This window comes from Pagrus major, chromosome 17 (genome assembly GCF_040436345.1).
Source record: "Pagrus major chromosome 17, Pma_NU_1.0".
Lineage (NCBI taxonomy): Eukaryota > Metazoa > Chordata > Actinopteri > Spariformes > Sparidae > Pagrus > Pagrus major.
The window spans coordinates 7,475,345-7,502,868 of record NC_133231.1 but is presented as its reverse complement, the minus strand read 5'-3'; the positions used below and the strand labels follow the sequence as shown (position 1 = coordinate 7,502,868).

The window sequence follows — 27,524 nt, the reverse complement described above, 5'->3', positions numbered from 1 at the left end:
TGTTGTCATAGGAGAAAAGATGGCGTCGGTGTCAGATATGTACGATGTTGGCTGGGAAGGTAAGACAAAAGATAAAACACATTCTCCTCAAGTGTCATTGAGACATGTTTTTATATTTACGACACTCGGTGTTTCCTTGGTGTTCTTCTAGTGTAAGAGCATGGCGGAGAGTCGTCGCCTTCCCAGACTGAAAATACGAGCTGACATGTCAGCGTGTAAAGCTAATGCTAGTTAGCATGGTCAGCTAACGTATCGGGTCAATTCACACAGTGCATCCATACCAGCCACATATCCGTGATATATAACTTGTTATGCTGCATTCCAGTTAAAATTAAAGTTGTGTATCGTGTAAAGCAGTAAGCGATGACTGTCTGTTTTCAGATGACCATAAACGCCTGTAGTGAGCATGTTAGCATGCCATGGCTAAACGACAAGCGGCTACTGTTAGTTAGCTATAGCTACATCGCAATTGATTATAATAATCTACTCTTAATGTTAGTGCCGCTTTGTGCACTTACGAGTGTGTTAGCAGCACAAACATGATGGTTATAAGTGAAATTTATTTCTGTGATAATCAGACAATGTGAACTAACGGCTGCTCTGACTTTGGGTGTGTGAGTGTGTGTGTGAATAGCTCAGTAATTTGCATCCCACCATATAATTAATTCACTCAACGTTACTACTGCACATTACAGTGAAGCTACATATGATTGTTGCTTTTCACTGTCTCATCCTAAATCGTGAATTTCACAGTCCCAGAGTTAAAGGAACAGGCTTGATAACATGTTGCCAGCTGATGATACAGAATTGCTCTATTGTTTAACATCTTTGTCCACAGAGATGAGAGACAAACTGCGAAAGTGGAGAGAAGAGAACTGCAGAAACAGTGAACAAATTGTGGATGTTGGTGAAGAGCTCATCAGTGAGCATGCATCGAAACTGGGAGATGACAGTAAGTGTGTCTTGAGTAAACAAATCATTATGTAGTTTACATCATTCCAGAGAACCTGTTAACAATCAGACACGCTGATGTGCATTGTTGTGTTTCCGATAGACCATTAGAAATTAGATTTGACCGCTAGATGATAATTCCCTTTTATGCACCCGTCTTAATTTCATTTTCTAACATTAAAACAAGAGACTGTAAATGCACTGAAGTGGAGAAAATTGTGGACAAACTCATTTTAGCAAGGAAAACATACTACTGTTTTGGTAAGAACAAAAGGGATAGCTTGTCACAAGTGGCATTGCAAGTTGCAACATACGATACGATAACCGCCTCAGAAAATATGACAGTTTTATGGTATACAATATTATGCAATTATTAAAGTAAATTGATAATGATTAATTACTAAGTTGTGGAGAAGGGGTAGGATTAAATAAATGTGTACTTCTTCCTACTCCTTTTAGGGCATGTCAATTCTTGTTAATGGAATATACTTTGTAACAAGCTTTTCATTTTATTATGCTTATTTGTTGAACTTATTTAACTTTTTGTTTTGTTTTCACATGTCTGAAATAAATTTGCATTCAGTCATTCATTGATATTATAAGTTACAATGACCCTAAAAAGAATAAAAACAGAAGGGGTTTTTTGTTTTAACAAATGCTCTATTGTAATTTCACAAAATATAATGTCCTGACAGACATGAAACTTCAACATTAAATATATTTGTATTTAATAACACTTACATAGTATAATTCGGTACCTCGGATAAGCAAGTGTGATAACTGTTTAATGTTGATGATACCACGGTATACCTTAAAAGAATTATACAACTGCAACCCCACACAAGTTCCTTGCAGCCGCCATTATATCATAATATGGTAGCTCATATATCAGCAGCTCTTAACATAATATAGAAGTAAGAGTATAGCCTGCAGATCTGTTGGAAGTTTGAAAGACATCTTGAATGAGAATCTTCTTCTTTGTACAGTTGAAAACCACTGAATGCCTCTCTGTAACTGACTGTGGGTACATCTGAACAACTGTGTGAGATATGATTGATCCAAGTCAGCGATTTTCTGCTGGCTAAATTTTTTTTTTCTCCTCTCTTTTGTGGTATATATTTTTCTTTTGGATACGTTTCTGAACAGGATCTTAGGTTTCCTGTGATGTGGAAAACACAGATAGACGGAGTCATGGCTGAAAAGCCAAATCCAATAATACAAGATCACTTGTTTAAAACAGATATTTAGGAGATTTGAGGGTGAAAAGTTGAATACTTGACTTGGAAAGACTCAAAAAAGCATTGCTGGCTCTTGGTCTGGTGATCTAGATGATGAGTGGGCAATTTCACAAAAAAATAAACAAGTAGCTTATCGGTAAAAGCAGAAAGACATACTGTAAGCAGGGACACGGTTAACTAGACAGTAACTATAATGGCGTGAAAGACGCATTAGTAAGCATAGTCTGTTGCCTTAATGCACAGAGTACAGTATGCTATCATCTGAATTTCCCCTCTGGGGGATTAATATCTTATTTTATGCTGTTGATTTCTTGAGATTTCCCTTTTTAAACAGCAGTGAGTTTCACCCTACCATTAACATATGGTAGGTCATGGTTTCCTTTATAACAGTACTGTCCTGCTGCATAACCCCATAAAACTTTCCCTTTTCCCCCTAGTCATTATGATTCATACAATCCTCAGAAGAAGCGGGTAAACACTTAACATGCCATGGTTTTATTGAAACCAGCTCTTAAATTGGCTGTGAAATGAGATGGCAATTATCAAAACAAGAGCTGGAATCATTAAAGTCAAGAAAAACTAGAGGCATTTGTTTGTTTTGGCATAACCTGACCCAAGTTTTTGGGTGGAGTTGGATTGTTGTTATTCTTTTCAATTAACAGGGGGTGTTCATTTGGCTGAACACATCCAGTTTGCTTGTCAAAGCTGTCTCTCTAACATGTTGTGTTAATGCCATTAATTGGCCTCTGTAGCCAGGCTATTAGTCAGCATGTTATAATTATGTTACAGTTGAATGAAAAAATAAAAATTAAAAGAATTTATAGCTGACCACCAAGTGGGACACGTTAAAGGAATGGCAATAACATGCCTTTCTCTACAAGCATATCAATAGAGCGGTGCTGACATTTTCAGACTTGCTTGACATTGGTTTTATTTATCCTGACATATTCAACCATAAGGTCCCTCCTTAAAGAATCTCAACAAGCATCATGGAGTACAAAGTGTACAAAGCGTAGATGTCTAAATTGGTACAAATGTCTGGATGACCAATTATCTACAAAATAATGTACAAATTAGTATTACATTTTTTATCACAGTAGCAAGACATTGCCTTTATGTAGCCCATTTATATTAAAAATGCAAGCTGTGGAGATGTGGAAATTTTTTTTTAAAGAAGTGACTGTTCTTAGAGTCCTCTGGAGGATTTTGCGCAATCACCTTCCAAAAATAATTCACTGTAATGTAAACATTCATTCATCTATTTGTGTTGAAAAGTGTCAGGATGTTTAGAACCTTTTATGTAAACATCTTGGAAACGCTTCAACATCACTCACTGATCAAATTAATTTTATGTTGTGTTCATGTTGAAATACATATTTGATGTTTTTAGTGAAAACGGACACATTATGATGTTAACAAAACCACAATTAGCTGTTGAAACTTGTTCTGGCATGTGAACTACAGCAACTGTTAACACTGTCACACTACTCGAAGTGAAGGATGAGAAACAGCATGGCCTGTACAGAAATGTTAGTTCAGCTACTTTGGTTTCACACTGCATCAACAGTGTTTTTAACTATGTTAGTATTTTTATTTCTCACTAAAACGTAGCATTGCTCTGATTAGACTGTCCAATGTGTGACTGTCCTTTCAAAGTTCACCTTTTCCATGTCACATTGAGTTTTACGTGTGAGGAAAACATCTAATAAAATTAATTGTGGTGGGGCGTGGGTTCATTTTCAGATAGTGAGGTGATTATAACAAATGTAACAACTTATTTTCTTTGATAATGTTACACTTACTTTCCTCCAATATAACATTAACTGTAATTGAATTAGTAATTTATTTCCAACTCACTGTGGGGAAATTAATAACATGACTGTAAAGCCTCACACAAGGGCGTGTACTTGAAATGTTCCCGCATTTATGATTACTATTATTATTGTAGTGCCGTCCAAGTTTTAAATGAGTGTTTGGTTTTTAACGAGCAACATTATCTATAATGTATTCCATATAGAGAATAGTAAATGTAGCGTTACATAATAAATGAAATGGGAAAGTTCTTTGACTGAAGTCTCAAACTGTTGATTCACATCATGGAAGGTCGTTTGTGTGAGTAAAAGACATGATGTGCAGCTGTTGGGGAGGCCTCTCTCAAGTTGGGATGTCAAGTGTACAGTTCAATATATCACTTTTTCATGTTTCAGCAGACAGTGGAGTGGAAAGGGCGTTAACACAGTCTTCTTTGTCTGTCTTTTCTGCCCAGTATGGATTATTTATGAGCAGGTGATGATCGCAGCGCTGGACTGCAGTCGGGATGACTTGGCTCTGGTACGTTTTCACCGCTCTTCCTCACACGCCCAAAGGCTTCAAAAGCCATCGCTCACTCTCTCACAGCCATTCCTAGTTTACAGCACCCCCTCTGCCAAAGTGAAAATCTGATTTTTATTTGGCCAAATGGTATTACTCTGTCTGTACTTTGGAAAAACAATTTGCTGAGAGTTGGAATTAGAGGGTGTAGCAAATGAGCGGAGAAGCATGCTTCAAGTGTTAGCCGAACTTGGCCTTCATTTATGGAGTTCAACTGCTTTTTCCCTTAGGATTTATTTGCCATCCTAAAGCTTAATGTGATGTTTCTGAGTTCATGTTGAAATATTCATAGCTCTGAACATGCTCGAATCTGCATGAAATAAAAACGACAAAAGATCGTGGTTTTTGAAATGGTTCATCTCCATTCAGTATGGATGAAACAACTTGGCAAAAAGAATGACTCATTGAGTATAGAAAAAGCAGAACTCAGTCATTTGAATTACTTGTCTGTTGGCTATCCTCTCAGCCCTGCTGCCAGACTTTAAAAAAAAACAACAAAAAAAACAGAAGGACCAGTCTTCAGCTGATGGATAGCGCAAACGATTCAGTTCACACTGCAGACTTTTTTTTAAAACTCATTCAAACTAATGCTAAATGAGACTGTTTCCCATTCCTCACCTCTTTCATGACTGTGTGATCAAACAAATTCAAGCTCTGTGGAGAGGAGGAAGTGGCAGAGAGCATCCTCACTCTGCTTTTTACAGCAGCAACTGTGGTTGGCTAAATGGTTACCATACACTAGTAACAGCAAACTTTCACATCGAAGACTGTGAAATTCACCTTTTAACAGTCAGTGCGTTAAAGGGATAGTTCAGGTTTTTTGAATATGGGTTGTATGAGATACTTTTCCGTAGTTGGTCTATTACAAACAATAGATGGCGGTCAGCACGCCCCCAGTTTGGAGAAGAAAAGCAATGCACTGCTGCAAATAGCAGCAAAATAGCAAAAGAAGATTTTAGACACCTCAAAGAAAGAAAGAAAAATCAGAATCACTTTAAATGTATACTATATGTAGGCTATTTTTAGTGCTTTACCTTGCCGTCAGACAGTCTCTTACTTTGGCATTATATTTTCTCAACTGTAACCACGCACTGGTCCAGAGTTGCAAGATAGCCACTTACTGAAGAGCACTGTTGTAACCAACCATCATTCTTGCGAAATACCTACAAAAAATTGAAATGACTCACCAAAAAAACAGTAAAGAAATTTAGTTTTCACAGAAGTTTCCCCTCTCTCCAAAAGTTCTTCTTTTTTATACTCTGGTTCATAAAGGGTATGTGCTTGTCTCCATAGTGAACAGCATTTCATTTTGGCGTTGCTGTCACAGTCACTTGTTTTTAATTTCTCGTATTGTTGTCTCTTCCATGAAACACTGAAAGTCTGACCCAAACAGCAAACGTGCAGCGAAGCACGTGCAGGAGCAGGAATCGGTTGAGAAAATATAGTCCCATTGTAAAGTGCTGAAAATATTCTAAATATAGCATACACTGAAACAGGGCTGCAACTAACTATTGCAGCTATTGTCAATAAATGTGCCGACTATTTTCTTGATTAATGAATTTGTTGTTTTGTCCATAAAATGTCAGAAAATGGTGAAGAAAGTTGAGCAGTGTTTCCCAAAGCCCAAGATAATGTCCTCAAATGTCTTGTTTTGTCCACAACCCAAAGATACTGTCACAGAGGAGTAAAGAAACCAGAAAATTATCACATTTGAGAAGCAGGAATCAGAGAATTTGTACTTTTTTTCTGAAAATATTAGTCAAACAGAAAACTGACTATCAAAATAGTTGGCGATTGATTTAATAGTTAACAGCTAATCGATTTAGTCTTGCAGCTCTACACTTGAACTGATACAGATTTTTTAGGCGGTCTTTGAGGTGCCTACAGCAGTACATTAATTAGCTTATGTGTGAGTACTACTCTCTGCTTCTCCAAACTGGGGGCGTGCCGACCACCATCTACTCTAGTTAATACTCTAACTATGGATAAGTACCTTATAAACCCCACTTAAAAATACCCAAACTATCCCTATAAGTTTGTTTAGCTGAAACAGGCCAAAACCGACATTTTCAAAACAGGTGGTTTGTATCTGTAGAGGTATGTGTCTGTGTGAGAGAGCTAGAGTGTAACAAAGTTTAGTTACAGCCAACTATAATTGGTCTCTCTCCTCTGCCCACATCCTTGCAGACCTGTCTACAGGAACTGGAGAAGCAGTTTTCAGATAGCCACAGAGTGAAGCGATTATCGGGCATGAGGCTGGAAGCCCTGGAAAGGTAAGCATTGTGCACCAAACACTCCAGAGGCAGAGGAGGCAAAAAACAGCACAGCCTCACTGTTGTGCATGGTACTATGGGTGGCTTGGGGGCAAGAAACTGTTAGCAGATCCTAAGTGGTACAATGCTCTGGGTGTGTGTAAGTACAGTGTGTGTGTGGGGTAGGATGTGTTTATGTTGGATCACCCAGCATTCCTTTGGAGAAGAGGGGAATGGAGGGAGGAAAGGTTCAGTGCTGGGTAGTCCTGTGGCCCTTCAGCCTGACTTAGGGATTCCCGGGAAGGAAGTGGTCGGATCCCACTGTTATTTTGGGGGTCCCTCAATCTTCTCTGGTTTCTATCCCTCAGTTGTGTCCTTAATTTGTTACTCCTCATCACTCAGTATTTTTCTCTCTTTGCCCTCCCTATTTTCATGCTTTCATTTCTGTCCTCTTTTGGTACAGAGACCAAAACAAGTAACGTCGTAGCCCTGTAAATATTGACATGCCACCACAATCCCCCCCCTCTCCCCCAGTGATGAGTTTTATTTTTGAATCTGCAGAATGGAACAGGAAAGATAAACAGGGAGTATTTTAAGTCTGTACTGAGCTAAAGTAAGGGTAATTTAATCTGTTTTCTACCTCGCTCACATTCCCCACCCGGATCACCATTGCTGGTTTATCGGTTATGTCAGAGTTTATGTGATAATTGAGAGTGATTGCTTCGGCACTGTCAGATTAAATAAACGGCACACTGGGATCTAATTGGCAGCAGACAGAGCTACACTTGAATGACACAGCTTCAAACAGTTAGGCCCTTCCCCTCCACACATGCACACACGCACACACTTGGTTCCTAAATAAATAAAGCAAATCAAAGTGGCTCGTGAGTGCTCGCCTGGTGCCATCTGAAATCTCCCAAAGTGTGGCTGAGTAATAAAGTGAATGTGAGGGAAGCAGCAGTGCTGGAAGTGGGGCTTCTCAGCGCTAATGGGAACCAGAGTTGCTTCTGTCTGCTGCAGGCTGTGGGCGGGACAGTTTCTGATCACTGGTCCCCGCCTTTGGCAGCTAAAACGTCAGTGTTGCAGATTGTCCCGAACAGGAAAAAAGTTCTAAAATCATCCTTCAGCGCCTGATTTGACATGACAAGTGAAGTGCACATGCCTCCTGTTCCCAGATTTCTTTACCGTATGATTTGATATTTACAGCTCGTAAATTTCCCTTTTTTAAACAGAATCATGTGGGCTCAGTCCAACAGTTTGAGGCGTGCTGTGTTGAATATTGTTGCTTATCAGTCTCATGTGTGTATTGTGGTAATACTCTATGTGAGGGCCAAGAGACAGACTGACCAACAAGTTAGCTGTGGATCTGGATGGATGTAAAAGCAGCAATTAGTTTTTGTTTAAAGGTGAATCAAACTGGATACAATCAAATGAAAATACAAGTGAGCTTTGTTTGTATTGATTTCATGACTCATTGTGAAATGATATAAGACTCTCACAATGTCGGCTGTTTGACCAGCAACCGAAACTGAAATGAATGTTTATTTCTTCCGTTAGATCACTGCTGATTTCTGTACAGCATCACTGTAATCACAGGAACCTGCCACGTTGTATACAGAAACTTGATTACCTTGAACTGTTGCTTGATTTCCTCACCACCTAATTTTACTCGACTTGGGACTGGGATTGGTTAAAAAACAAATTTGTGTTCTTTTCTCTCTCTCTCTGAAGGTACGACGAAGCCAACAAGGACTACGATGCTATTCTCCAAGACGACCCCACCAATACGGTAAGACTGAGACGCAGGGAAAGAAAAGGGGGAAAATCCCTCTCGCTTAGCGTTCTACTTTGCTTCACTTTGTGGTCTCAGCGTTTTGGAGGGCTTTAAATCTGCTGAGGCACTTCGGTGTGAGCAGTGTGAGTTTGCTAAGTTAAACTCTCTGTGGCCTCTCTGACCTCAACCACAGTGCTGATCAGCCTATCACCCACACAACTGAAAAGTGTTTAAGGGAGGGGGCTGGGTGGGTGGGTAGGTGGGGGGTGATTCATGGCCTTAGTCAGTGGCAGACATGTTTGGTGGAAGTAAAGCGTAAATAAAGGTCTGGCCTTTGAAGATGGTAATTTACTGGACCTCTTAGAACCCTTCCCTGAGTGAGCAGGGCACAGCTCCTGTCCCACCCTCTCCATTGTCCTCCACCAGTTTCAGGTGTAAAGTCTGCAGTGTGCTGTGCAGTTCATACAGACGAGCCCTAAATAACCCTTCTCCTTGCTATCTTCTCATCTCAATTTACTGTTTATCTCTGTGAAATGACTTGCAGAAGCAAGTCTCGCCAGTGTTCTAGCAATCCTACGACACCAGCCCGAAACATAATGTACCTGCTGTTAATTGTTTCCATAAGGACATGTGGCCACGCAAGAAAATAAATCTTTTAAAGGGTTTTCAAAAGAAACCATGACCTTATTTATTTTGGCTGTACCTCACCCCTCACCCCAGAGATGTTCAACAAGCCCCTGTGCCATGCTGACATTTGGATCGCTTTAGATGTATTAAACATGTTCTCCCACTCCTGCAGACACAGCATAGACATTTGTGCTTTGGATGCGATGCGAAGATTCTTCACATCGTCAGTTATCTGATTTAAATGAATATAAACATTACTGAAGAACTAATAATCCAAATCACGCTCCAATGCGCCTGACCTTGCTTGCTCTCACCGTGGTATAGAGGAATAACCTCACCTTCATCTAGCCACAGCTGCTGCCTCACACTGTGTCTCACTCCCACCTTCACTTCTCGAGACCATCTCTATTTACTTTACGCTCTTGTTGCTGTTGGAAGTTTGCAAGTCAGATTGGCAAGTCGGCCTTTAAAACGGGACAGGACTGTTTTTATGGGCAGCTCCCTTCAGTTGGATTTCAATTTTTAAAGATTGGTCGGATCACGGGATGTACTTTTTTAAGGCAAGGGGTAGGCTGAATGTCACAACAAAAGTGTGCATGAGTTGTGATACGTGCTCGAAATATGATCTGGGAGGCCTAAAGTACAATTACTTTTAACCAACAATTGTTTTTATTCTCTTTGATAGCTTCCATATTGTTGGAGGCTATCAAAAGTGCTGATTCTGTCTTAAAACAAACCTCGGGCAACACTGAAAACCAAATAATAAGCAAAAATATTTATGTCATAGTAGGGCTGCACAGTTAATCGCAATATGGCCAAGTGCAATATGCCTTGGCCTACAAATCTTGTTCTCCAGATGTGAGAAAACATGTTTGTTTGGTACAGACTCCAGCAAATGTCACATCATCATGATTTAATAGTTTGTTCAGTGGAAATGAAAATTGTGATGCAAAAATAACCATTCCCACTAATCATGAATCATACGACCATCATAGTGTCTGTCAAAATACTCGCAATATGATTGTATTTATTTTTTTAAACCACATCATGCAGCCCTACGTCATAGCCAACTTTCCTAATTTATGCTGAAGACAGGATTCATGCCATGTTTGACAAGGGAGATACACTGGGATGGTTGCAGTGAACATTCTGAAAAGATTTTGTCCCAGACTGTAGTATTGTCATTTTCATATTCAAATGGGAATTGCTTCAGCAAATCCATGCTTAAGTATTTGCTGTAATCCGCAACAAATTGCTTCACATCCATCCCCTCTTTGAACAATGGGAGTTGTAATTTCAGTGAATCCCAGGGCACCTCCCCAACATGGCACAGCTCTTCTGGGGATTCCAGGGACATCCTCGGAAAGGGAATGGCCAGTTTCCTGGTTTCTGCCACCCAAGCGAGCGTATGCTGTCAGTCAAACCCGGGGCCAGGAATGGAACAACACAGACAAATAGGTCCTTTGTGCCTGGGATGTTAACCTTAAACCTTTTTCCCACAATCCTTGTCCTGAATGACTTGGGTGTAGTGGCAAAGGGTGGAGCAATGATATAATGATGGGTCACCTGTCTTTGAGTGAGGGCTATCTCCTCCCTACATGTTCTCCAACATGCTCTTGTGAATCAGGCGGAGGGACGGGCCTGAGAAATGGCGGAAAATTGGCGACCACAAGGAAGACGAGGCATCCCAGCATGCGAAGCAGAGATTGGAAACTGAGCTGTTGTAATTACAGGCTGTGGAATAGATGTGGTACCCATTAACCAAAATTGTTGAATCAACAAAAATTGCTCAAGGTTTTTTTGCCATGGCGGCGTCCAAAAAATGTTTCAAACTCTTAGCCCTTCCATTGCTCGCTATGTTCCAATACCTACAGCAATGATCTGGCAAAATTCTTGTCTGCGTGCGTAAATGCATTTCTTTCCACCTTTTTATTTCTTCTGGTGAGTATTTTAGATTGTGCATTGCCCACAACAAGGATCTACCAATTTATTATTTTTTGTAAACATTGAGTTGCCTCAATTATTGCATTAATATTGAATTCCAGCACTCTCATTTCCCCCTAATTGTTCGATATAAAAAGCTAGTATTTCTTAAATAAGCCACTGAGGTCACATAGACGACTCCTGAGGTTGACCCACAATCAAATGCAATTACAGATTTATTGTAGGACGAGATTATTTTCGTGTGGGTCAAGTTCTCTGAAATTGAAAGCCCCAATTCAGAATTTCTTGAAGTGTATTTACAAAATTAATGGAAAAATAGTTTTGATTTGCAGATTAAAAATAACAATCTGTTTTATAGTTGATGATGATTGAAAACAGACGTCTGCATTGCTGCAAGATGTAAACAAATCTTTAACAGTATTTTCTGTCCTCTTCTCTACTTTCCTTTTTTCCTCCATCCATTTTCAAGTATGTTCAGTGCTCTAGGTGTGCACCCTCGTTTTGATGTTTCTTGTAATAAAACTTGCGGTAGGTCGTAGCAAAGAGCCAGAGGTGATGTAAATAATCCAGTTCTCACTCCTGAGGTCTCCTCAGAGCGCTAATTAAAAAAGAATCACGACAACAGAGGGATCAGACCCTCTGCCAGGTTTTTCTGGATCATTAGTTAGAGAAAGGAGGAGAGAGAGGAGTGGTTTGGAATTGCTCCTCGTTTAATAAAGTGCCGTGTGACTCTCTGGGCTACCAACTTCCATATGTTTCTTTGAGCCCCAAGTGGTTCTTTATCTGGGAAAGAAAAAAAAAAAGGCTGGGAGAGAAGAGAGGTAGGTGTGGTGATGGCGGTACTGCACAAGTGCAAAAATCCTCATTCAGAATCGCTAATTATTTTTAATTTTTTTCAACTTCCCTTTTTCAGTATTGGATGAGGAAAGGTCCCAGATGCTTGTAATTTAGTGAGAATTTCTGAATCTCACATAGCATCAAGTACTGGTGGAGTGCACTGGACATAAAGTGGTGTGATCTTTGTTTTATAGTCAGAGGACATTAGAGATGAATTAAAGGTTTGAACTTTCACTGCTCATTGTAGCTTGATAACTTCAGAACATCATTTTCTCTCAAGTTGTCTTATACTAAAAATATACACTTCACTAGTGAAAAGTGTGTTTTTGCAATAAGATATGTCATGGTGTAGGTAGAAATCCTTAGAGTTGTCCTGTTGCCTGTGTCCTTTTTCCTCTGAGACACTGAAATATTGCTTGTCAGTTAAGGCTGAGTGTCTCTGCAGGTTTCAGTCGCAGCCTGATGGATAAGTGGATTTCTTATGATGGCAGTGTCCGAAAAGGCCCAAAATTTACAACCCCCTAGACATGACTCATACACAGCCCTCAATGGCTTTGGTTATGAGCGCAGGAGAGGAAGCCCCACTCAATCAAGTGCCACACCATAAATAAAATAGGCTGTGACAGGGCAGTGCACTTCTAATGGAGCGGCAGCCTCCTGTTAAGGTTTTCACTTACTACCAAGAGGAGGGTTAGTGGGAGTAAAACATTTGGAAAAACTCTGAGCAGCAGGAGTAATAGTATCTAATTCAGATTGATGAGAATCTAATCCACCTTAAGGTCACTTCAACATCAAAACGGAGCGGAAAGCAATTTTCAGCTGATGTAAGTTGGGCTGGTGCAGCAGTAGATGCGTGCCCTGCCGGCAGGAAGACAGGCGTTGGGGTTTGGGGGAGTGTGCCATTTTCCCCACTTGGTTAGAGGATGACTCACCACTTTATCTCAGCTACTGAGCTCATTCCAGCTCCCAAACATTGACTCATAATGTGTGTCCATCTCCTGTTGGACATGGCCACTAACTATCTACAATTATGCTTTGGGAGGCTTGTATTTGTTTAAATTGCCCAGTGATAATAGCAATAAACTAAAAAAAGTAACTCTAGTGCCTCTTGTGCTTTTATTTTCACAACTGTTGTTGTGATGCACCAAAGTGCTGATTCATTCTATAGAAATGGTTCAGTCTCATAGCAAAACTTGGAGCAGGATTGTGGTGCACTGAAAAGACACTAATGTACGCACTTCAACTCACAACTCTTACACTCACTCATCCTCTAACCCCCCTTCAGACAAACACTCGAGGGGCCGAGTTCCTAATCCTGTTTACTCTCTGCTCTACAGGCGGCGAGGAAGCGCAAGATCTCCATACTGAAGGCCCAGGGGAAGAGCACTGAAGCCATCCGGGAGCTCAATGAGTATCTGGAGCAGTGAGTGTTTCTCCAAGAGGGGGAAGAGGGTCAGACTCCCCCCCTCTTCTCCACCTCCCCGGCTTTTATTTTAATTAAAAACCGAGTTTGCTTTCAGTTGAACTGGCACAAGTTGTGCATAAAATCCCAGCAAACTCTTGCTCCTACCTTTAAAGTTGGATGACTGTCATTATGGTTATTGTAATAGAGATGTTTTTACTTTACTGTGTTACAATCACTTTCCCTGCTTTTGAAATGTTGTTATTAATGTAGAACATATTGTCATTTTGTGTTTACAGGTTTGTTGGGGACCAAGAAGCATGGCATGAGTTGTCAGAGCTCTACATCAACGAACACGAGTAATTACATTTTTCTAATTTAAGCAACTGTGTTATCTAAGTCTTTGCTATTTTTTAATGCACTATAACATGTTTAAAATCAACAACGTGACAATTCTGATTTAGCCTCGTTATTCTTCACCATAAACAAAGGTCATCGTGTATTATGGCATCCATTCCAGAGTACTGCGAGATGAAACAGGAGGGCCGAAATCCCTCAGTTATGTATTTATCTGTATATCTAATCGGTATACAGATCACACTGTGTGGTTGCTGTGACTTACCAATAGAAAATTCAAGCAAGACGTTTCCATCAACTGTCATGCATTAAGCATAATTTTAGGATAAAATAAGCGATCTCTATCATTGAGAGGATTATCTAATTAGTATTTGGGAGCATTTATTTCAAAACTTTAAAAAGCAACCAAGACAAGAAAGAAATGCTGAATATCTCTGTGGGTAAAGCAATGGGGTGACCAATATATTCAGCCAGTTGTCTTCCAAATGTCTGTTTAAACTTTTAAAACGTTTTTTAAAGGAACAGAAGTACTTTCCAGATCAGTTAAAACAAAAGTCCATGATGCCACCAAAATAACTGAAATGAATCTGAATTTCGCAAAAAAATAAGGGAATAGGTCCAAACCACCAGCAAAAGGTACAGAAGAGAACATTTGAATCAATCTTCTGTGTCTGAGGTTATTTTATTGTGAACTCCTCCTCTAATGACAGATGTTTATCGTATTAAATTGCATTTAGAAATCAATGATCTGTTTTCAGTAAGGCAGCCATATGTAAACCTGTCAGTTTAACAGGGCTTCACATCAGACTGATGGCTTGATCTGTACAGGGCCGTTGGATGGCCACAATGGAAGGCGGTGAGATGCCTATCTCAGCCAGGAGCCTGAATGGAGCCCTGTCCATGTTTGTCACATAAGAGTTGTTTAATAGGATTTCGGTCTTAAGCCCCCTCTCCTACATATGAGAGCAGACAGACTCCCCGGCCTCCCACTGATATCTCAGTTGCCAAGGAGAACTGCCAGACAGACAAGAAGAGTGTTAGAAAAAAATAATTTTGTTTGTGTCACCTGTTATCCCTTCTTAATTGTCTCGGGCTCAGAAGTTAGTGAAGCAGTTTCTGTAGTTTTACTCTGGTTTTATATGTGTGTGTGTGTGCTGGTCACTCTAAGGGTTGCTTGGTTGCTCTGGTACGAGGGCAGTGGCAGCAGGAATGTGTAGCGCGGTGAGAAGGCTACTTATTGGATATTTCATGCTTTTGTCTGCGAGGCTTTATTGCTGTAGTAGCCAGAGGAAATCCAGGGGTGAGAGGATTATCTCCCAGCTTATCCCAACACTTCTAATATCACACCATTCTCTCCCACAGCCCCTTATCTACAGGCGTGTCAATTTCTTTTCTTTGTTTTCTTTATTTTGGGTTACAAACTCCCTGTTTCCCCTCCTCCTCCTCTTCCGGATAGCCCGGCATTATCACCACTCTTTTCCATAGGGATAGAGCAGGGGGGGCAGAGGGAGAGAGCACTTGCTGTGAAATTCCCAGGAGAAGGTGGTGGCACTTTTCTTTCTTCCCCCCCAGCCAGAGAAAACAGAGGGTGATGGAGAAGCAGGGAAGAGAAATAAACTCTCCTCCCCTCACTGCACAACACCCTGGGAGCTAAAAATAAACAAAGCAGTGTGTCTCTGCACCGCCATTGTCGGGGTCTCAGCAGGCATCAGTGTGTTAACACATTAAAAACGTAATTAATAGCCTCTGAGTTGACACTGTTAAAACAATCCTTATGCTAGCGTTGTTTGGACAGGAGAATATTTTGTCTGTTTGCGAGTCAGATCCTGCTGTTGGCTCTCACTCTGACCCAGCTTATGAGGCTGTTTGACAAAATTGGACTGGTCATCCAGAATTGCAGGATAAATAGTAATCATTTTTTCAAACATACTCCACACAGTCTGAATCCATTTTTGTCTTAAATGCAGTCAGAATGTGGTATTAAAATGAGGGGAAAGCCACTGCTGATGGTTTTTACTAACCTCCAAAAGAAACAAATGCGATTCTTACAGTCTCGCTCATAATGGTGGCTACAACCTTACTCAAGCACTGTGGTGAAGAGTGAGCTTAGGAGAGCAGCTCGGTGATGGTGGGGTAAGATGGCTCAGAGGAAGAGTAGAAGAGGTAAGGGTCTGGCTCTGGGACAGGATTCTGGTTGATGGCTGATGGAGCAGGCCACGGCCACTGCATGAGCACATCTGAAAGTCTTTATGGAGAGGAAGTGGTAATTGTAAGCAGCCCCCAACCTTCCAAACCCCCTCTGATCTCCCCCTCTTCTCAACCCCTTCCCCCTGTTTATTTCTTTCTTGCTCTGTCCCCACCTTCCTTTCCCTCCTATGCTGTTAATCTTTCAGCTCTTAACCATGGCGGACTTTAAATAGACTGATAGGTTCTTCATGTTGTGGCAGGCAACATTTGGTCCCCACAAAAAATTAAAAAAAAAACCTCTGCATGATAGCATGTCCCTCATTTTTCATAAATGAAATTACTCCCCATGTATTACAGTGTCGAAGCCTGTTGACGCAAGCAGTGGTCTTCTGGTTGCTGTGTTCTTTTAACTAAAAGGTTCATTAAGAAACATGTAAAATCTTCAAATTAAAATGAAAAAATGGCATTGCTTGAAAGTGAAAACTTGGCTACAAAAAATGACATGAACTTTACTTCAGATGTGCTAATAAACAGCCGATGTAGCCCCATTTTCTGTTCGTCAGTCTGCTTCTGCCTCGCTGTGTGTGTGTGTGTGTTGGCTTCTATTTTGTTAGGTGCACAGACGTTTTATGGCTTTGTGTTCAGTGATATACTGTATCTTAGCCCATCTTGGCCTGGGTCTGTGAAGGGGAAACTGTGTATTAGAAGCGGAGTGGCAGCAGATTAGTGTGAGGTCAACAGCTCAGCAGTCTGCTGCTGAGAAGTGATCTCATCTGAGTATAGGCACAGTGTGCCAGCTCTTACTGTAGTGCTGACCTCAGGAAGGTAGTTAACTACACATTAAAGGCTGAAAAAACACACAGATGGACAAGATTGATCCTCGGTGTCCCCAAAGGAAGGAGAATCACCACACTAGATAGTCTTTTACCTTTGCCAGCTGTCTTGGCTGACTAACCTTTACTGTAAGCCTCTAAATAAACTTTATGTCATGAGGGGGACATTTACACATCTGTACAAAAAAGTCAGTCGCATGTAAACTGACCCGTACCCCGTGCAGCTTTCAATTCAGATTTATACCTGTAAATTTATTGGGCATAGATGTTGTGCTTCACAGTTGACCAAGCTAAAGGATGACACATCCACAGCTGTATCAATCGACTTACTGTTTTCCTTGTCATTTCCACAGCTATGGAAAAGCTGCGTTTTGTCTGGAGGAGCTGATGATGACCAATCCTCACAATCACTTGTACTGTGAGCAGTACGCTGAGGTAGGTACCCGCTTTGGATGTCCGTCATCAAGCATGGGGGCAAACTGTGGAATAAATGTTAGCTCTCTGTGAATGGTGCCTCTCTGTAACACAGAGAGGCACCGACGCGCACTTAACGTCATTGGGAATATAGGCTCATGAAAGGGGATGTGTTTACACGAGGTTGTCATGTGTTGCTTATTCAGATGTCTTGCTGTCATTGCTCGAGCTGCCCTTCAGCACAGCTTATTGGCCGTGTTTTATACCTCCTCACACAGGTGAAGTACACGCAGGGGGGGCTGGAAAACCTGGAGCTGTCCAGAAAGTATTTTGCCCAGGCGCTGAGGCTGAACAACCGAAACATGAGGGCATTGTTTGGTCTGTACATGGTAAGTACTGCTTTGCATGGAGAGAAAGTGGGAGGGAGGTAGAGGAAGAAAAAACAAAAACAGTCTGACCTTTTTTGTAACCCTGTGGTTTGTCAAGGTTGAGGCTGGCCACTGAGTGTGTCAAGCAAGACTGTATTTTGTGTGTGTGTTTTTTGGGGGGGGAGTGAAGAAGGGGCTCTCAGACAGGTCAGCTCACTGCTGACTCAGACGGTGAACTCCAGCATCGGAAAAGTCTGCCCCTCTGGAGCTCTTTATTTTCATAATAATACCCCTTTGGTGAGACTTTTTTTATGTTTATGACTTGAATAAATAAAGCAGTCACGTAGTAAAAAAGAGAAAAGCGCAGGAGAGAGCAGCACAACTGCTGCAAGCATTTTGTCACTGGCAAATTATCCAACCAGGTGCCAGTTTGATTGTAGTTTTGGCCCAGCAGCTCTTTCATCTATAGATTTGTTTAAACAGGATGTTGTCTGCTAGTGCCAATGCATCATATGTAAGTGAGACTTGACATAAAAACACAAACGAAGCAGCACAGGGAGTGAAATATGGAGAGGGGAAGCAGGTCTAACACAGAGAGCCCCTGTGTTTTCCTCTGTGCTGCACTGGGAGTCTTCAGGTAGTCCAAACACCTCCGAGCAGCTCTGAAGGCGCTCTGAGGTGGAGTGCAGGAGGAGCAGGGCAGGGTCAAACCAAGACATTCGCTTCTGTTAACTCTCATGTTCGTCTGGAGACAGAGCAGGCCCTGTACGGTTTCCTGACAAGTCATCCACTGACACTTGAGTCTTTAATGGATACTTCAGGTGGGAGTTTATTCCGTATCAGTCACAGATCTGTCTGAAGAGTGTTTTGCAGATTGTCAGCTAGTCAAGGTGCTCTAGGTCCTGACAGGTGCAAGAGGTTCAGTGAAAGGGCAGGAAACTTTCACCATCTCGCACTGTCTGAGTCAGTTCGACAAAAGACCTGGTAGCACTGACCACAGTTCGGTTGTGGGTTAGTTACTCACAACACTTGCGTGGGGATTCCCCTCCATAATGGTACACGCTGTTACCCGGGGATAGCCTGTCTGAGTTGACATAATCTAAATTAAGGCTTCTCTTGAGTTAAAAAAAGAGAAGAAGTAAAGAAAATGCTTACTAAAAAATACAGAAGCCAAACCATTTGATAGAAAAAACAGGGCCAGGTTGATTGGTGTGTAGTTAAAGTTTCAGCGCACTGGTAGAGAGGGCTTTGAAGTGCAGGCAGGGTAAGCCCTCTGGGGTTTGCTGTGTGGGGATGATGGCAGGAACATGGGAAAGACACGGGATTTGTGGTTCGGAGGGGAGCTGTCGGGGCAGGCAGAGACCGTGATTCACACAGCGCTCCTCTCACTGCGCGCCGCTTTTTTTTTCGAAGGCATACAAGGTCCTTTCATCGCCGGGAATCGATGGTGTTGGAGAAATTAGGCCCCCGTTAAGTGACAATTTACGTATGAAGCATTAAAGCACTCACTTTTTCCTCCCCATAAATGATTTCTCCTGTGTCATCAGGCCAAGGTCTGTTTTTTCTCTTCACTCTGCCACAATGACTAGTGGAGTGGTAGATGGTAAGAGTGGTTGCACATTCATCTCAATTACGCTTTTATTGCTGTTTCACCAAGTTTTGATATAAGAACACCCCTTCCCCTGTTCTCTCCTTTGCTCCCTCTTCCCCATTTTTCCTCTAGTCTGCAAGTCACATCGCTGCCAGTCCAAAAGTTAGTGCCAAGGTGAAGAAGGACAATATGAAGTACGCTGCTTGGGCTGCCACTCAAATAAATAGAGCCTATAAGGTGAGTCACGTATAGACTTTCATTCTATATGTTATTCTTGTCTCAGCTCTGTATCTTTGGTGTCTATGTCCTCTGTTGAAAAACATCTCCTTACTCTTTCCCACATCCCCATTCATCCCACAAGACAGTGAAAACCACCGATCATATTATCTCATGACTCTTCTGTTGTGTTTTAGCTTTCGTGGGGTATTTGCACACAATATCCAGACATCCAGAAATCCCCTTATTTGCATAGTATGTGAAAAGCATTCACCACCAACAAATGACCCCCGAAATCACAGCATCCCTGAGGCAGCCTTTGACTCGCAGTGTTGTAATAACAACCCCAGTGTCTTTCGCTGTGTCTGGGTACGTTTACTGTTAATGTGTTTATTTAAGGCCACAGTGTCTGCTTAGACTTTATTCCACACGCTGCCTTCACAGATGAGCTTTTTGCAGAGCTGCAGGCTGATTCTCCGACGACAACAATCTGTACACACAGAGACTACAGACTGTAAGAGAGATGTCTAGTTCAGTGGTTCTCAAAGGGAGGTTCAATGACCCTCAAGTGCCTTTGAACTGAATGTAGGAGGTCCCCAGCAAATTCATGAGCCTAATGATTAGGGGTGTAACGATACACAAAACTCACGGTTCGATACGTACCTCGGTTTTGAGGTCACGGTTCGGTTCATTTTCGGTACAGTATGGGAACAAAATGCAAAACATAAATTTGCTTGTTGTTTATTTAGAACTTTTGTAAACCAACAATTTATTGTAACATTATACAAAATATGAAAATAAAATAAAAAAATAGAATACTGTTGTAAAGTGCTGCCTGGTAATAAGTTAAATAAATTATTCTCACTGTCTCTTTAAGTCCCTCTGCCAGGTTTGCGCTGGTGTGTTGTTCATACATGGACCGAGTTTGCAGAACATGGCTCACCATGTTCCACTCAGGGGTGATGTGATGGGCAGTCAGTTGTGTAGCTCTCATTAGCTCTGGATGTCCACCCATCAGTCGTTAGTGCTACTGCACATGCCTTTGACAAGTCTTGGACAACAGCAGATTTAGCTTGTTCATAAAGGCCTGGTATTATTTTCTGACGGAAGTGCGGACGAGTGGGTACTTCATACCAGGGTTCAATCACCTTTAGCATGTGTTTAAAACCAGCGTTTTCAACAACTGGATATGGTCTTAGATCCGCTGTTATAAAAACTCCGATGGTAGTTGTTATAGCTTTGGCCTCATCTGAATTGCTAGGGAGAGGCTGCTTGAATGCCGAAGTCAGCTGCGTTTGCACTAAGGTCGTTTTTTTTCTTGTAGCAGTGATATTCACACTCGGGTGGTGCCGTTTCAAGTGAGTTAGCATGTTTGTCGTGTTGCCGGAAACATACCCGATCTCAGCTGAACAATGTCGGCACACTGCCCTCGTTTTATCCACTTGTCTTTCTCCGTTGCAATATTTAACCAGGGAGCCGAAGTGTTCCCAAGCAGGAGACTTTAGCGACAAGGGAGGGTCTTCAAGCTCTGGTTTCTCGCTAGCATTAGCCATGACGTAAACGGGCTGCACGTGTAGCTGCAGGCAGAAAAAAAACACACGCAACTTCCGTTCCGGGAACTCACCCGTACTGCCCTGTACCGAACCGAACATCCTGTACCGAAAAGCTTCAATACAAATACATGTATCGTTACACCCCTACTAATGATAGATTTGAATGTTATTTCTTTAGTTGCAGTGGTTTTTCATTAGTTGTACATTTAATATGACATCAACAAAAACAGATATCTTCCCTAGTTGTCCCTGATATTAAATGTAATTTCTGGGGAAGAAACTGAACTGAACCCATTTGTGGCCTCTTGAGGAAGAAAAAGAGGTATATGTTGTGACTCTTAGATATTACAATACAGAGAGTAAGAGTGGGCAGTCAAGGGAGATGAAGGTTGGAAGTAGTTATACACAAAAATATCAGCATGTCATTGGTATCAGCCTATAAAGACTTTAAAAATCTGTGAGCCATCATGATAAAAGTAGGGATAATAATATGTTAACTCTACAACAGGAGAAGTTTGTGTTCCCTGTAATTAGGTGCTAAAAAATATATGAAGGTATCAGGTATCATCGGCATGGGCATCATCCAAATTTATCGGCAATATCAGCAAAAATCAAATATCGTGCATTGCTTAATGAAAGTGTATGTGTTTGCATATGTGCTCACATATCATCAAGCAAGGAAGGGAAAAAGTGAAGAACTCTTCAGATGGTATCACTAAAATGGTTTATGCTGCTGTTATGACAACCAAAGTATAAATCATATTTAAAAGAAATCTCATTTGCCATGCGGGCCATATGTGTTGCTTATTTGGGCATCAACAGTTAAACGTGTAATAAGCGGTTTCTTGCTCAGCTTGTGTGGGTCCTGCTGAGAGAGAGGCTCCCCGCTGAGCCTCTAAAGACTTCGTCTCACCACACTCATAGACACATGTCACATGTTGAGGACTGTGTCGGAAAAAGTGTGCCTGTGAGTAATGTCACGGTGAATGGCTGTGCTCTCGTTGAGCTCTTAAAGAAGTGTCAAGGAAGAATTCTGAGATTGTACTCGAGGTTTGAGTTGAAGTGGACTGTCTAACTGCCCAAACCTTTTCCCTTGGATGGCCAAAACTAGAACTTAGTGGTGAACCATGGGCCAAGAGCAACAGCTATTGTAATATATTGTTAAGATGCAGAATGGTACTATACGGGAGCCCTACGAGGCAAGTCAGAAATTTTCTTTTTTTTTCCTCAGTCTGATCAATTTTTTTTTTATCCTGTGTTCATGACTAAAGAACAGGTGAAAAAATGCCAGGATCATCTTTGCTAATATCTTAAAATACATCTCACTTGCTTCTCAGGGCTTCCGTAGAACTGGGATCCCAAGTATCACACGCTGTGCTCAGATTATAATAAACATTAATAAGGATTCCTACATATTTAAAGAGCCCTTTTACCTCACAAAAAATTTAACCCATAAAAGCAGCAATTCACATTGTAATTTTTATTTTTTGTTTATTTATTTGTAGCTAGAAACCTCTGGCGGGCCAAATCAAACCTTATGGCTGAATTTGGCCCATGGGCCACACTTTGGGCAACCCCGTTTAGGGTTATGTATGCAGATATAAATCTCCTTGATAAACAGAAAAATGTAGAGGTGGTTTGGTCAACAAAATGAGTCAATGGGATGACTCAGTTGATGTCAAGTCCACACTAACTGCACTTTGATCAGTATACTCGCTGACCTTACCTCGCTGTCTTAGAGAGTCTTTGATCCCAGCAAGAGACAAGATGAATATCTCAAACTGCTAACTTTTAATCATAAATCAGAGGCCAAGAAAGGGAGAGGGACAAAGTATGAAAAAGGAAAACGATATTTGGAGCTGAGCCTCCAAACATCTGAAGAAAATAAGTGAAGGCTCTGAGGCATCAGGCTTTGACAGGACAGCTGAAGCAGAGTAGAAGAGTACGGAGAAAGCGTTTACAGCCAGATGTTTGATTAAGACAGCGACAGTCCTGTAATTCTTGTCAAAAATCCTGTTACAGCCTGTAAATTACCCCTCTTTTCCGTAGACACATTTCACTAACTACACTAACTAACTGAATTTTATATTTTTCTTTCAAACTGGTCATAAATCCATTATTGGGAGTTGCCAGGCTCTATAAAAGTACATCAAACATGTTTTTAAAACAGACCAATTACAACATAACTTTGGGACTTCATCTGAAACTTGTTACAGAAATTAGACGGTAGCATAACCAGTAGTGCTGCACATGTTTTCCTTGCTTAAATATTTTCCTTATTGCCAAGGAGGTGTGGGAGAGGGTTAACCCACAGACAGGGAACACACATCTGTGTTTGGGTAGCAAATAACTGTCTATTTGATTCATTACAGCCAATGTCACCAAACACTGCCATACATATGACAATATACACCCTGTATTAAAAGCTAGATGGGCACAGATTTCAATTGTCAATTAAGACTTTGCAGTCATTTTAAGAGGGTTAGGGTTAGGGTTAAGATTTTGATTTGAAAAAAGAACCTTTTTTTCAGATTTTACTAGTTTTATGAGTTACATTTTTAGTCATCCTTCACACTCCTGAATGGATCAACGACACTGGAGTTTAAATCAGTGTCAGGGAAGCTGAGATGAGCATCACTGTCGTGCTGTAGTGGCCCAGAGGAAAATAGTTTCAGTTGAGTTGTTATGATGACACACTGAAATACTTCAGCTACTCTCACACGCCAGTGGACACAGTGTAAATGTTTAGGTGTTGACTGTATATGGTTTTGACCCCTGGTGACGATAATGAAACACTTCAGTCAGTCAGTCAGTCAAACCTTTGTCCTCCAGGGAACATGTGAGCTTCACGCCGTCTTGTATTTGTTGAAGTTGCCTGGTGATAGTGAGGTTGTACTTGGCTGCGACTGTGTCCGTGCAGTAGGTGAATACAAGCCCTGCACCCTGCACATATGTGCGTGACAATGTTTTCGCGGTTGCTGTGTGAGACAAGTGAAATGACAAAGTGTAAGGTTAGCCTCCTTGATTTTTTCACTCCCCACCTCCAGTTAAATGACTTCTGAGATCTTTTTAAAAGGGAGCGGCGGTGTGGGCCTCCGTCAGACAGCTGCAGGCTGCTTTGGGCTTGTGCTTGCTGATTGATGGCCCCTTTAAAGCGTTGCTCGTGTCAGTCGTCCACTTTTATTAGGGCCTGGTACCTGGTGATTGTCATACCTCTGTGAGAGAAAAAGGTGGGCAGGTGAGTGCAAGCGGGAGCAGACGTCAGCGAGAGGTCAAGACTGACTGGGGCCCATTTAAGAAAAAAAAAAGTAATTACCTCGGTGGGGTCGTTTGACATGTAAAAGACGTGAAGACGTGTGTGTTGTAGGTGCAGGGGGTTTCAAAGCAGCACTGCGTGGCTTGCCCTCCTGCCCTAACTCTCAGAACAGATTCTCTGATGAGCTGCTCTGTCACGGACCACAGGCTTCCACTGCGTCATGACTCTATTATCAGATACTCTAAATAGATGTGGAGTTGTCTGGTCTGCTCCTACTGTTGTAGAACAGGGCAGGAGTTAATGTGGTGGTCTCACCTCAGGCTGAGGAGATAATTGACTACCGGGCCCGGGGTAATGGCGCATTAGGCAGCAAGGCAATGAAATGCACTGATCATTATAGCTACCCCCACCACACACACACACACACACACACACACACACACACACACACACACACACACACACACTAAATCTAGAAGAATGAGTCACACTTGGAAATTACGTAGCCAATTGCACACCTTAGCCAACTGCCCTCTCTAAGTTTGGCAAAAGAGGTAGGAAAAAACTTTTGCCATGGAAATAGTGTATAGGCTAGGTTTAGGCTGCCGTTAGTTCCTGTTTGTAGAAGCTTGAGCAGGGCCAAAGGTTGAATGAATAAATGCGTCACAGCATTGAAAGCTTTGCTTCATGTTGAACATAGAGTTGAGTGTTGTCTGTTGTTCTGTGTTATTCCACAAACAGATGAATGTTGAGGACGGACTGTGTGTGGTTTTGGGAGAATGCCAGGATGGTCTTGGTGAGGGCATGAGTTAAATTTCTCCAGCCAACAATGTGTATTTCAAGTATTGAAATTATTATGTTTACAATGGGTGTGTGTGCTTCTGTCTGATCAAGTACGCAGACACTCTCAAGGGGCACATCGCTCACCTTGGAGGACATGCAAAGGCAGCAATGAAACAGTATCCCCTGCCTGTGTTTGACTCAGGGTAATGGTGTTTTCATAATGATTTAATTGAAAGAAGCCTGCACTGCTGTTGCCTTCTGCATGTCCTTTGCTGTTCAGCTGTGTTGTGGTTGCTGCTGAAAATGCAATGCTTCTACGCAGCAGCAGAGTTTTATATGATGATTTATGTGCTACAAATTGTCCTGGTACTTGTCCCGGCATACACAGGGTTGGAAATTGCAGATCACAAATGGGCTTTAATTTGTACGTTTCAGACACCCTTTTCTCATATGAATTCTGGACAATGTTCAGAGAATTGGTTCATGACATTACCTGGACTCCTTTAACACATGAAGCACACAACCAGGAGATCTACGTGAGACACGTTCTCATCTACTCGAGATACATCATTTGGTTTGGGTGAGGGATGGAGCTTAGGTAGAACAAGCAGGAGGCAGGAGATGATGTTACAAGTACGCTGCAGAACAGCAGCATCTCTTGCCATTCCTGAATTTGTCCGACTATTTAAGTGTCGGCCCTTACGACAAAAGTTCCAGTCATCTCTGTATTTAACAGACATTTTTGTTGCCGTCTTCGTGTAAATGACCTTTCCCCTTCACCCTGTAATATTTGTGTTTCTGAATTGTTGTAACTTTCATGACCCCCTGACTTTCATCCAGCCCAATCATCAGGTTAAAATTTGAATGCATCCAAAACTTTAGTTTGTAACCAAATACCTTCTCCGCTGAAGACATTCCCACCGGCCTCAGCTGCACTTTTGTATTTGGTTCAAATTAGCAAATGCTAGCATGCTAACACAGCAAACTAGGGAGCTGAACATGGCCAGCATTATGGCTGCTTAACATGAGCATGTTAGCATCGTCTTTGTGAGTATGTTAGCATGCTGACATTAGCTTTTAGCTCAAAGCACTGCTACGCTGAAGTATAGCCTCACAGAGCTGCAAGCATTGCTGGCTGTAGGTTACAAGTCTATTACATTAACAATAAATGATAATGTACCATTACAATACGATAATGTTGCTTTATTTTAGTGCATTTTAACACATAGTAATCTGTATCTGTACAAACTTGTATTTTATACTTTAGCCCACATCGGTTTTGAAATCAGATTTATGTCTGCCGATAAATCTTGGTGAAGTGAGGTTAATTAGACTAATCCTTTATTATATCCCTGGTCCCCCGCCCAAGGTTAAGGAAGTTGCCTTCTTCTGTGGTATTTTTGAGGGGATGCCTTGTCTTCTGCAAAGCTTAATTGGGTAGAAAAAGTGTGTGCCTTTATTTGCACGCATGAGTAATCCTGAATGTGCTTGTGGATTATAATTTGCGGCATTTCCTGTGAAACCCTTTGGACGCAGTGCCGAAATTAGAGCAGAGTGTTATGTACTCCTGTACTAGAGGCCATGGAAATGGACTAATCATGTGAGCATCCTGTCTCGGAGCTCTCGCACACAGAACTAAAATGGCACTTATGCAACATTCGAGGAAAAACCCTCAAATTAGAGGTATTATTCTACATTGCATGACCTCTTTACCAATTCTAACGACCACTGTTGTCACTCTGATTATTTTTGCTTCTAGCAGTGCAGACTGCAATGTTTTTGCTGTGTTCAAGTGTGTTTGGCTCTTCATTGCTTCTGTTGGCAGAAGGACCTAATGTTCTGATGTTCTCTTTTCCTCTTCCCTCCTCTTTCTGTTTCTGTCCCACTCGGTGTCTCTTCCTTTCACCTTCCCTCTCTGACATGCAGCTGGCTGGTCGCGGGACCAAGGAGAACAAATGCTCCATGAAGGCGGTGGAGGAGATGCTGGAGTCCATGCAGATCACCATGTCCTAGATGCCCTCTTCCCTTCTGCACACACAGCCACTTGGAGCATCATGGCAGCTCAATTAGCCTTGCTAATGTGACCAGAACCAGATCTTTAACTGATTTCTTTTCTTCGTCCCTTCAAGTTTGGTTCTGTAATTGATTTAACCTGACATGGACAATGGAAGACATTTGTTTCCTTCAAGTGCAAAGATGTTTCCAACCATCTGAAAACTATAACAGCAAATTTCAAGTACTACAACTAATTTAAACATGTTGTACATAGTGATAACCTAGCTGTGACTGGATTATACTGCCCCTCTCCATCCCATGCTGTCTTTTATGTTCACCTTGAACTGATCACTAATCATCCACATCAAGGCTATAACTCTGTGACAAGGAAAGATAACAAGCTGTACAGTAAATGCTATTTATAAAGACAATGTGGAGAGGCCACCTGTCTGCACTGAGGTCCTTAACTGTTGTCTGTAAATGAAACATCTTTATCTAATAAAACATTTTTGTTCTTTTGTCTAATCTATCAAAATATCTTAATAAAAGCAGGACTGATGCCGAGTTCAAAACAAA

General features: G+C 41.5%; 1 protein-coding gene across 1 annotated transcript; it reads left to right on the top strand.

Moving 5' to 3' along the window:
• On the top strand, positions 1-27,524 carry emc2 (ER membrane protein complex subunit 2). Its single transcript, XM_073485317.1, has 11 exons — positions 1-59; positions 839-952; positions 4,456-4,520; positions 6,747-6,832; positions 8,543-8,600; positions 13,331-13,416; positions 13,695-13,754; positions 17,126-17,207; positions 17,465-17,575; positions 19,278-19,382; positions 26,880-27,524. The coding sequence occupies exons 1-11, from the start codon at positions 20-22 to the stop codon at positions 26,964-26,966; spliced, it is 894 nt and encodes a 297-aa protein (XP_073341418.1). The 5' UTR covers positions 1-19; the 3' UTR covers positions 26,967-27,524.